The sequence below is a fragment of the Bombina bombina genome, chromosome 1 (genome assembly GCF_027579735.1).
Source record: "Bombina bombina isolate aBomBom1 chromosome 1, aBomBom1.pri, whole genome shotgun sequence".
NCBI classification, from domain to species: domain Eukaryota; kingdom Metazoa; phylum Chordata; class Amphibia; order Anura; family Bombinatoridae; genus Bombina; species Bombina bombina.
In genome coordinates, this window is record NC_069499.1 from 85,554,540 (window position 1) to 85,566,863 (window position 12,324).

Here is a 12,324-nt window from a genome sequence, read left to right on the forward strand (position 1 = left end):
ACAGGAAATGCAAGAGGATTCACCCAGCAGAGCTGCATATAGCTCCTCCCCTCTACGTCAGTCCCAGTCATTCGACCAAGAATCAACGAGAAAGGAGTAACCAAGGGTGAAGTGGTGACTGGAGTATAATTTAAAAGATATTTACCTGCCTTAAAAACAGGGCGGGCCGTGGACTGATCACACAACAGAAGAAAGGAATTTATCAGGTAAGCATAAATTATGTTTTCTTCTGTTATGTGTGATCAGTCCACGGGTCATCATTACTTCTGGGATACCAATACCAAAGCAAAAGTACACGGATGACGGGAGGGAAAGGCAGGCTCATTATACAGAAGGAACCACTGCCTGAAGAACCTTTCTCCCAAAAATAGCCTCCGAAGAAGCAAAAGTGTCAAATTTGTAAAATTTGGAAAAAGTATGAAGCGAAGACCAAGTTGCAGCCTTGCAAATCTGTTCAACAGAGGCCTCATTCTTAAAGGCCCAAGTGGAAGCCACAGCTCTAGTGGAGTGAGCTGTAATTCTTTCAGGAGGCTGCTGTCCAGCAGTCTCATAGGCTAAACGTATTATGCTACGAAGCCAAAAAGAGAGAGAGGTAGCAGAAGCTTTTTGACCTCTCCTCTGTCCAGAGTAAACGACAAACAAGGAAGAAGTTTGGCGAAAATCTTTAGTTGCCTGCAAGTAGAACTTGAGGGCACGAACTACATCCAGATTGTGTAAAAGACGTTCCTTCTTTGAAGAAGGATTTGGACACAAGGATGGGACAACAATCTCTTGATTGATGTTCCTGTTAGTGACTACCTTAGGTAAGAACCCAGGTTTAGTACGCAGAACTACCTTGTCTGAGTGAAAAATCAGATAAGGGGAATCACAATGTAAGGCTGATAACTCAGAGACTCTTCGAGCCGAGGAAATAGCCATTAAAAACAGAACTTTCCAAGATAACATTTTTATATCAATGGAATGAAGGGGTTCAAACGGAACACCCTGTAAAACGTTAAGAACTAAGTTTAAACTCCATGGTGGAGCAACAGCCTTAAACACAGGCTTGATCCTAGCTAAAGCCTGACAAAAGGACTGGACGTCTGGATTTTCTGACAGACGTCTGTGTAACAAGATGGACAGAGCTGAAATCTGTCCCTTTAATGAACTAGCTGATAAACCCTTTTCTAAACCTTCTTGTAGAAAAGACAGTATCCTAGCGATCCTAACCTTACTCCAGGAGTAACCTTTGGATTCGCACCAGTATAGGTATTTCCGCCATATTTTATGGTAAATCCTTCTGGTAACCGGCTTCCTAGCCTGAATTAGGGTATCAATAACCGACTCAGAAAAACCACGTTTTGATAAAATCAAGCGTTCAATTTCCAAGCAGTCAGCTTCAGAGAAGTTAGATTTTGATGTTTGAATGGACCCTGTATCAGAAGGTCCTGTCTTAGAGGTAGAGACCAAGGCGGACAGGATGACATGTCCACTAGATCTGCATACCAAGTCCTGCGTGGCCATGCAGGTGCTATTAGAATTACTGATGCTCTCTCCTGTTTGATTTTGGCAATCAATCGAGGAAGCAGCGGGAAGGGTGGAAACACATAAGCCATCCTGAAGTTCCAAGGTGCTGTCAAAGCATCTATCAGAACTGCTCCCGGATCCCTGGATCTGGACCCGTAGCGAGGAAGTTTGGCGTTCTGGCGAGACGCCATGAGATCTATCTCTGGTTTGCCCCAACGTCGAAGTATTTGGGCAAAGACCTCCGGATGAAGTTCCCACTCCCCCGGATGAAAAGTCTGGCGACTCAAGAAATCCGCCTCCCAGTTCTCCACTCCCGGGATGTGGATTGCTGACAGGTGGCAAGAGTGAGACTCTGCCCAGCGAATTATCTTTGATACTTCCATCATTGCTAGGGAGCTTCTTGTCCCTCCCTGATGGTTGATGTAAGCTACAGTCGTGATGTTGTCCGACTGAAACCTGATGAACCCCCGAGTTGTTAACTGGGGCCAAGCCAGAAGGGCATTGAGCACTGCTCTCAATTCCAGAATGTTTATTGGAAGGAGACTCTCCTCCTGATTCCATAGTCCCTGAGCCTTCAGAGAATTCCAGACAGCGCCCCAACCTAGTAGGCTGGCGTCTGTTGTTACAATTGTCCAGTCTGGCCTGCTGAATGGCATCCCCCTGGACAGGTGTGGCCGATAAAGCCACCATAGAAGAGAATTTCTGGTCTCTTGATTCAGATTCAGAGTAGGGGACAAATCTGAGTAATCCCCATTCCACTGACTTAGCATGCATAATTGCAGCGGTCTGAGGTGTAGGCGTGCAAAAGGTACTATGTCCATTGCCGCTACCATTAAGCCGATCACCTCCATGCATTGAGCTACTGACGGGTGTTGAATGGAATGCAGGACGCGGCATGCATTTTGAAGCTTTGTTAACCTGTCTTCTGTCAGGTAAATCTTCATTTCTACAGAATCTATAAGAGTCCCCAAGAATGGAACTCTTGTGAGAGGAAAGAGAGAACTCTTCTTTTCGTTCACTTTCCATCCATGCGACCTTAGAAATGCCAGAACTAACTCTGTATGAGACCTGGCAGTTTGAAAGCTTGAAGCTTGAATTAGAATGTCGTCTAGGTACGGAGCTACCGAAATCCCTCGCGGTCTTAGTACCGCTAGAAGGGCACCCAGAACCTTTGTGAAGATTCTTGGAGCCGTAGCCAATCCGAATGGAAGAGCTACAAACTGGTAGTGCCTGTCTAAGAAGGCAAACCTTAGATACCGGTGATGATCTTTGTGGATCGGTATGTGAAGGTAAGCATCCTTTAAATCCACTGTGGTCATGTACTGACCCTCTTGGATCATGGGTAAGATTGTCCGAATAGTTTCCATTTTGAACGATGGAACTCTTAGGAATTTGTTTAGAGTCTTTAAATCTAAGATTGGCCTGAAAGTTCCCTCTTTTTTGGGAACCACAAACAGGTTTGAGTAGAACCCTTGTCCTTGTTCCGACCGCGGAACCGGATGGATCACTCCCATTAATAACAGATCTTGTACGCAGCGTAGAAACGCTTCTTTCTTTATCTGGTTTGTTGACAACCTTGACAGATGAAATCTCCCTCTTGGGGGAGATAATTTGAAGTCTAGAAGGTATCCCTGCGATATGATCTCTAGAGCCCAGGGATCCTGAACATCTCTTGCCCAGGCCTGGGCGAAGAGAGAGAGTCTGCCCCCCACTAGATCCGGTCCCGGATCGGGGGCTCTCGGTTCATGCTGTCTTTGGGGCAGCAGCAGGTTTCCTGGCCTGCTTGCTCTTGTTCCAGGACTGGTTAGGCTTCCAGCCTTGCCTGTAACGAGCAACAGCTCCTTCCTGTTTTGGTGCAGTGGAGGTTGATGCTGCTCCTGTTTTAAAGTTCCGAAAGGGACGAAAATTAGACTGTCTAGCCTTCGCTTTGGCTTTGTCTTGAGGTAGGGCGTGGCCCTTACCTCCTGTAATGTCAGCGATAATCTCTTTCAAACCGGGCCCAAATAAAGACTGCCCCTTGAAAGGTATATTAAGTAATTTGGACTTAGAAGTAACATCAGCTGACCAGGATTTTAGCCACAGCGCCCTACGTGCCTGTATGGCGAATCCTGAGTTCTTAGCCGTAAGTTTGGTTAAATGTACTACGGCCTCCGAAATGAAGGAATTAGCTAGTTTAAGGACTCTAAGCCTGTCCGTAATGTCGTCTAGCGTAGATGAACTAAGGTTCTCTTCAAGCGACTCAATCCAAAATGCTGCCGCAGCCGTAATCGGCGCGATACATGCAAGGGGTTGTAATATAAAACCTTGTTGAACAAACATTTTCTTAAGGTAACCCTCTAATTTTTTATCCATTGGATCTGAGAAAGCACAGCTATCCTCCACCGGGATAGTGGTACGCTTAGCTAAAGTAGAAACTGCTCCCTCCACCTTGGGGACCGTTTGCCATAAGTCCCGAGTGGTGGCGTCTATTGGAAACATCTTTCTAAATATTGGAGGGGGTGAGAACGGCACACCGGGTCTATCCCACTCCTTAGTAACAATTTCAGTTAGTCTCTTAGGTATAGGAAAAACGTCAGTACTCGCCGGTACCGCAAAGTATTTATCCAACCTACACAGTTTCTCTGGTATTGCAACGGTGTTACAATCGTTGAGAGCTGCTAAGACCTCCCCTAGTAATACACGGAGGTTCTCCAATTTAAATTTAAAATTTGAAATATCTGAGTCCAATCTGTTTGGATCAGAACCGTCACCCACAGAATGAAGCTCTCCGTCCTCATGCTCTGCGAGCTGTGACGCAGTATCAGACATGGCCCTAGCATTGTCAGCGCACTCTGTTCTCACCCCAGAGTGATCACGCTTGCCTCTTAGTTCTGGTAATTTAGACAAAACTTCAGTCATAACAGTAGCCATATCTTGTAATGTTATCTGTAATGGCCGCCCAGATGTACTAGGCGCCAAAATATCACGCACCTCCCGGGCGGGAGATGCAGGTACTGCCGCGTGAGGCGAGTTAGTCGGCATAACTCTCCCCTCGCTGTTTGGTGAAATTTGTTCACATTGTACAGATTGACTTTTATTTAAAGTAGCATCAATACAGTTAGTACATAAATTTCTATTGGGCTCCACCTTGGCATTGGAACAAATGACACAGATATCTTCCTCTGAGTCAGACATGTTTAACACACAAGCAAAAAAACTTACAACTTGGTTATAATCTTTTTTAGCAAAAAAACGTACTGTGCCTCAAAGAGGTACTAACGATTAAATGACAGTTGAAATAGTGAACTGAAAAACAGTTATAGCATCAAACTTTAAAACAACAAAACTTTTAGCAAAGGTTTGTTCCCATTAGTAAAATAACAATAATTAAATTTGACATAAAAAATACAAAGCAACGTTTTTATTCACAGTCACTATAAGAATTCTCACAGCTCTGCTGAGAGAATTTACCTCCCTTCAAAGAAGTTTGAAGACCCCTGAGATCTATCAGAGATGAACCGGATCATGCAGGAAAAATAAAAGTAACTGACTGGTATTTTTTGATGCGTAGCAAAGAGCGCCAAAACGGCCCCTCCCTCTCCCACACAGCAGTGAAGAGAAACGAAACTGTCACAAATAAAGCCAAAAAACTGCCAAGTGGAAAATAATGCCCAAATATTTATTCACACAGTACCTCAGCAATGTAAACGATTCTACATTCCAGCAAAAACGTTTAACATGATAAATAGTTATTAAAAAGGATTAGTGACCTTTAACAGAGTAGTTCCGGTGAAATACCATCCCCAGAATACTGAAGTGTATACATACATGTCATTTTAACGGTATGGCAGGATTTTCTCATCAATTCCATTCAGAAAATAAAAACTGCTACATACCTCAATGCAGATTCCTCTGCCCGCTGTCCCCTGATCTGAAGCCTTTACCTCCCTCAGATGGCCGAGAACAGCAATATGATCTTAACTACTCCGGTTAAAATCATAGTAAAAAACTCTGACAGATTCTTCCTCAAACTCTGCCAGAGAAGTAATAACACGCTCCGGTGTTATTTTAAAATAACAAACTTTTGATTGAAGTCATAAAAACTAAGTATAATCACCATAGTCCTCTCACACATCCTATCTAGTCGTTGGGTGCAAGAGAATGACTGGGACTGACGTAGAGGGGAGGAGCTATATGCAGCTCTGCTGGGTGAATCCTCTTGCATTTCCTGTTGGGGAGGAGTTATATCCCAGAAGTAATGATGACCCGTGGACTGATCACACATAACAGAAGAAATAGCTCTCAGAAAACCCTCTAAGCGTTCAATCTCCACAGTCAACCTTAGAGACTCTAGACATTGATTAACAAAGAGACCTTGGTCTGCAGATCCCTGCGACAAGGTAACTTCGACGGAGGAGATGACATCCCCACTAGATCCGCAAACCATATCCTTCGCAGCCAAGACGGAGCAGTCAGTATCACCGACGTCTGCTTGACTCGAGCCACTACACTAGGAAGTAGTGGTAATGGTCGTAAAGGATAAATTAGATTGAACCTCCAAGGCATCGCTAATGCATCTGTTGGCTCCGCCTGAGGATCCCTGTACCTCAACCCCTATCTGGGTAGCTTGGTATTGAGACGTTATAAGATATTCCTCTTGCAAATCTCTGCAAACACTCGGGATGGAGAGACCATTCTCCCGGATGAAAGGATTGTCTGTTGAGGAAATCTGCTTCCCAGTTGTCCATACTCGGAATGTGGGTCGCTGACAGTGAACAAATGCGGGTCTCCCCCACACCAGAATCTGAGATACTTCCCTCAAAACTAGGGAGCTTCTCATTCCCCCCCCCTGCTGGTTGATGTAAGCCACAGAAGATATATTGTTTGATTGGAATCTGATTAACTGGAACAAACCCAGCAGAGGCCAAGCCTACAGGGCATTGTATATTAACCAAAGACCCAAAATAAGATCAGGAGGGAGCTTTACCTCCTAAAACTCCCCCAAACAACTCCCCATCCTGACAGACTCGCAACCGTAGTCACAATCACCCAGGATGGTCTAGAGACAGACGTCCCTCAGGACAAGTGATCCAGAAAAAACAACCAAGAGAGCGATTCTCCCGATTGGTTGTCCAGAGAAATCTGTTGAGACAGATCTGAATGATCGCCGTTCCACAAGTTCAGCATGCGCAGTTGCAACAGTCTGAGGTGAAATCTCAAAAACGGCGATCAATTGAATCAAATAAAGGAGCTTTCTACATGAAGTATCTTCTACTTAATGAATGAAAGTCACCTTTATTTGTTTCAATAGTCAATCCTAGCATTTGTACAACGCTAGAATTGACTTTCACTTTAAGGAGATCTGGAGGGCAAGACATGTTGAAGCTAGCTTGCAACATCTCTGGTCTGTTAGAAATATTCTCATGTCTATGGCGACTATTATAGTACCCGAGAATTCTACCCTGGTACTTGATACAAGAGAACTCTCTAGATTATCTGCCATCCATGGGACAGAAGGAGGAAGGAGATATTCCGAATAGTCCACTCTTCTCCTAGAGGACAAATCAAGTACACAACCCAGAAAGGCTTTCCTCTTTTCTGGTCAGGAAGATAGGAGGAATTTGCCCATGGGTGGCTGAGACTTAAAACATATCTTGTAACCCTGAGCTATGACCTCCAGGACCAATGGATCCTGCAAGTCCCTGAACCAAGCGACTGAAAAGAGCAAAATACTGCCCCTACACGATCCAGAAGAGGACCGGGGACCGTCCATTCAAGACGTTGACACTGCAGTCTTCTTGCTCTGCTTGGATTTATTCCAGGACTGAGCTGACTTCCAAGAGCTCTTGGTTTGCTCTGGCTTATCGAAGGTCTGCCGACATGGGCTTTATCAGTACGAAAAGCACTAAAATCGCCCCTTAGATTAGTTCACATACTCCTGCAGTAGGAGGGAACCCTTGCCCCCTGTGACCATGGAGATAATTAAGTCCAGGTCTGGACCAGACAAAATCATTCCCTTAAAGGGAGGTAAGAAGTCTAGACTTAAGTCATATCCACAGACCATGGACTTTAGCCAGAGCCCGACTGGTCTGAACAGAAAAAGCTGAAGCCATAGCATTCAAGCGAATAACCTGCCTAATAGCAGCACAGATAAAAGAATTAACAACCCTCAAGGCAGTAAATCTTTTCTGAGTAACATAGAGGGGCTCCTCCACCCTGATCAAATCCTATAAGGAATCACACCAGAAGGTAGTTTCTCCAGTAACCACGGCAACAGCCGCCACCAGTTGAAACAAATATCCTGTATGTTGAAACATCTTTCTTAAGAGTTTCCATCTTTTATCTTTAAATGAAGAACTATCCTTAAGCGAGATAGTAGTACGTTTAGTAAGGGTGAAGATAACACCATCCCATTTAGGGACGGAACCTCACAACTCCATTGAGACCAGGACCGGGGACAATTTGTTAAAGGGAGAAGAGGGGGAAAAGGAATCCAATCCTGTCCCATTCATGTCTTCAAACTCAATCTTTAAAAGGTTCATCAGGCAATTTGGCCTCTGGAACGTCTGAATTCGCCAAAAACTTCCTTAAGAAGAAAGCGCAAATTCCTATACTTAAGTCTGGTTTCACTGCAGTCTGAGGTTTAGAGACAGCAGACTCCGACCCAGAATGTTCATACTCTGAAGTCTCAGAAAGAACTTCATCCTTGGATAACCCTCAGTTAAATCCAATAAATTATCTGATGTACTCTGGGAAGGAGTGCAATATGTAACCTTTCGCTAAGCAGGGCGAGGTAAAGAATTCAAGGCCACAGACACTGCCGTCTGAACTGCAAAGTGAAAAAAAAAGACCCACTCCAGATGGAGGATTAGCAATGCTACGTGAAAACTGCGTGTAGAGAAATAAGAATGTAGGGTACGCACCTCACTGGACGACAACTCCATGGTATCAAACCTGTTCGATATCACATCATCAAGGCATATGTAACAAAACTGAGAGGTCAGACTAAAGTCTCCTCACCATATAAACATGAATTACTCATTAGGAATAGAGGGAGTGCCCTCTAAAGTAACAGAATCCTCCATCGCTAGTGCAATAACCGGAAAACTAGAGAAATAAAACATCTTATTTTATTCAAAAAAACGGCACCCTTATACCCCAATGGCTGGGGCACTCACCACCTCCTATGATCAAGACATTACAGAGATTTATGACTCCTCTCTGACACCCGGTCAGGAAAATGGGAATGAATCACATGGTGCACAATGCAGGACCGTCCCTGCTATGAGAAAGCTCGCCAAGATTGTAAGCTGCATGGCTCTCAAAGTAAAACCTGTATATTCTATAACAGCCTATAAGCCCATAACATCTCACACATAAAAGCAGCATAAAATCAAAGATTATTGCCCCCTGTTCAATAATCCCCCTAAGGAGATATTAATCCTCGATTCTATACAGATAAAATAAATCACACTGTGTAGTACGGACGGCTTGAGTGAGACGCACACGACAGCATCCAGTGCGTACAGCTCAGCATGCAGCTCTGAGCGTCTAAGATCGCTTTCTTCTCACCTGCAGCAACGCTCCTGTTGGCGGATGTTTCTAACGCTACTGCCCGGGGAGGATAGTTGTTTCTAGCTGCAGACGGTGGCCTCCATATTGCCAGTATTATCAGGTGGCACTGATACCAGCAGATTTCAGCCTACGGGGGCTGCCCCGGAATTCATACACTCAGACACGCAGTGTGCCAGAAGCTCAAGTCCCCCTGGCCTGAAACGGCCCAAACCTGGGTAAAGGCAGCGTGATCCAAGAAGACCGCTGGTCTTAAAAGCAACGCTCTGTGGCGGAATTTCCCTGCAGTGGTTTCTGGCATCCCCTGGTGAGGTGTCCTGAACAGAGCAGCACTTGGTGGGAAAACTGCCATCATCGGGTCTCCACGAAGAGCAGCCAGGGAGGGCAGAAACGACTGCGGATTACAAGGAAATCGCAAGTATAGTGTGCAGCGCACACAGTGTGTCTGGCACACAATTTAAACTGCACTGTTTTCTATTATTGGCAATAGGCTGTGTATCTGGTAAATAACTTTAAAAACGAATGCAATAATATCTGATGGGGTGGTGAACCTGAAAGCTGAACATTACCACTACACGCAGAAAAGAATATAATAGTTTATCCTACTTCCTACTATGTCATACGATCTGGGAAAGAACTATAGCATGTGTTAAAGTAAGCCCCAAAACTACCAGCGGCTCCTTATTGTTCAAGCCAACTTTGGCCGTTTGTTCTTTTTGAGAGACATATAAAGAAAAGATAAAAAACAGCTGTCGGCTATACTATAGAAAGAAGAAAATAACAAATTTGAGACTCTCTAACTATATCCAGCTATATCTGGCGAGAAGTTACCCACAACTGTGTATACATAGCTCATAGTAAAGATAGTCTCTACGGAAAAAAGGACGGTTAAAAGGACGGTCATAGATATACATAATTATGGTTTTAGCCTGTGGTTAATTAGTGTGAAAACCAGAATGTACTATCATGTAATTTTATGTTGATTGCAGCTTGGCCTTAAGAATTTAAGAACTGATGGCAGAGGAGCAATTTGATCTTCATAAGTGTGGCCTGGTTCTATCTTGTCTAAACAATTCTCTGTCAAATGTTGTTTAGGATGTTATAACCATTCGGGTATAAGGGAAACTGAGCAAAAATCCTGTAAGGTTTCTGGTCTGATATTAGTTTGCTTGTTTAAAGAACCAAAAAACAGCAAGTAGGTTATTTTCAATTGTCTTGTACTAGGTTAAAATGGCTTAAACAAAGGAGAGAGTACTTAGTAGACTGGTTATTTTCCATCCATTAACTGGTTAACTTTACAGCCCCAGAGTCATTAAGTGCAAGCACTTCTTTGCACAAATCACACCTAAGACAGAAGGTTTAATTGTAGCACAAATACACACCACAATTATGTATCCCAGAGATACAAGCTAGTTTAGTATTTTTGTCTTATTAACACTGACCACATTTTCTTTTTTTTTCCCAATTTTTTCCTTTTTGGGTGCACAGAAAAGGGGGGGGATAAAAAAAAAAAAAAAAAAAAAAAGTAGTGGGTTACTCCATCTCACTGAGTCACTAATAAGTACACACATATCACGAAATATACTTATATCACATAACATCACGTTTTATTTTGAAGGGGGCATGGAAAGGTATATTACAAATACAAAAAATAAATCTCCAGCTATGCCAGTACAAAAAGATAAAAAATCCAAACTACTACAGGAAAACTCCTCAGAAAAACTAGATACAAGTGAAGCTAGTTATACACAAGACTCCCAAACCTTAATAGACCAAATGGCCACTCTGATAATTCCCCAGTTTGACTCAATTAGACAAGAAATTAGTGGCCTCACAGCAGAAATAAGACAATTCGCACAGCGTCTGTCTGAAGTAGAGACACGGGTCTCGAATATAGAGGATGCTTATAACACTCAGGAGGCAACTAACAAAGAAAAAGTAGACCTAATAAAATCTTTACAAAACAAAATTGAAGATCTAGAAGATAGGTCTAGGCGAAGCAATATACGTATAGTAGGACTACCTGAGGGAAATGAGTATAAAGACTTAATTACATTTGCAGCTGTAACCTTACCTAATTTACTGGGGATGTCAATACAAAATGGTAAACTGCAAGTAGAAAGAGCGCATAGAACAGGCTCTAGTACAAAGTATCAGGATGGATATACAAGGCCAAGAATGGTCATGGTAAAATACTTGAATTTCCAAGAAAAAGTGGAAATAATGCGAGCATATAGAAAGCATAACCCCTTTTTTATAGGAACAAATCAAGTCCATATCTTTCAGGACTATTCCATAGAAACGGCCACGAAAAGAAAAGTTATGGCTCCTTTCTGTACATCTTTAATAAAGAATAATTACAAGGCTAGCTTAAGATACCCGGCAAAAATAGTGGTTGAAGATACAGAGGGAAATAATATGGCCTTAAATAATAGCGAAGAAGCTAAATCTTTTTTTTCTGAAAATAACTTAGAAATACCAACTCAAAAAAACAAAAGCAGTAGGCAGTAAGAATTAATTACAGTCTCGTACAGGAATGAACAAAGAGAGTAAGCTAGACAGATTAAGGTTGATGCATATAAAGCTAGAGAGGACTCATGTATACCCACAATAGGTTCAACTAACAAAAAGGCTTCAGGCATTGCGTGGAAGCAGAGTACTTATTATAGATGCTGGTTTTTTAAATTGTGTGTTTTTGTGTTTTTTTTTCTCTCTCTGGGAGTTCTGTGGGAGAAGGTACCCCGGACCCCAGGTTGTGTTATCTGTGGAGGTTATTTATCATTTTATTTTACTTTTGTTTGTTTTTTTTTTTTTTTGTTTGTTTTTTCTCTCTCTCTCCTTTATCCTCCCCCCCACTTTTTATTTTTAATGAATTCCCCCTGGTCCCCCATGCTTTTCCTTTTTAGGGGTTTTATAGCCGCATGGTCTGATCAGTTAAAATAGGGATTTTAAAGGTTTATGGATAGAGTGAATTTAGCCTCATGGAATGTGGGAGGGGTTACCTCCCCAATCAAAAGGAAAAACATTCTTAAATTTCTTAAAAAACAAAAAGCAGATATCATGTTCTTACAAGAACTACATCTAAAGAAACCAGAGATAGAAAAACTTAAGGTTAACTGGGTAAAGGAAATTATAGCAACACCATGTGAAAAACGTAGCAGGGGGGTGGCAATTCTGCTCCACAAAAAGCTAGAATATGAGAAAATTAATAGCAACATTGACACAGAAGGGAGATATATTATAATTCAGATAAGAATAAATAAAATC

General features: G+C 42.7%; 2 protein-coding genes across 3 annotated transcripts in view; both read right to left on the reverse strand.

Moving 5' to 3' along the window:
• The window catches only part of PAPOLA (poly(A) polymerase alpha), a gene marked incomplete in the record, with an annotated part of 373,831 nt that overhangs the window by 262,192 nt on the left and 99,315 nt on the right, over positions 1-12,324 (reverse strand).
• On the reverse strand, positions 242-5,647 carry LOC128644866 (uncharacterized). 2 transcript variants are annotated; one of them, XM_053697492.1, is made up of 2 exons: positions 4,740-5,647; positions 242-4,702 (listed from the first exon to the last, which is right to left on the reverse strand). In XM_053697492.1, the coding sequence occupies exon 2, from the start codon at positions 2,530-2,532 to the stop codon at positions 325-327; it is 2,208 nt and encodes a 735-aa protein (XP_053553467.1). In that variant the 5' UTR covers positions 2,533-4,702; positions 4,740-5,647; the 3' UTR covers positions 242-324. The 2 variants fall into 2 exon arrangements, with proteins under 2 accessions (XP_053553467.1, XP_053553468.1); XM_053697493.1 differs by having other exon boundaries at positions 2,394-4,702.

Coding starts and splice junctions, on each gene's coding strand:
- LOC128644866 (XM_053697492.1), bottom strand. CDS start 2,532: ATGGAAAGTGAACGAAAAGAAGAGTTCTCTCTTTCCTCTCACAAGAGT.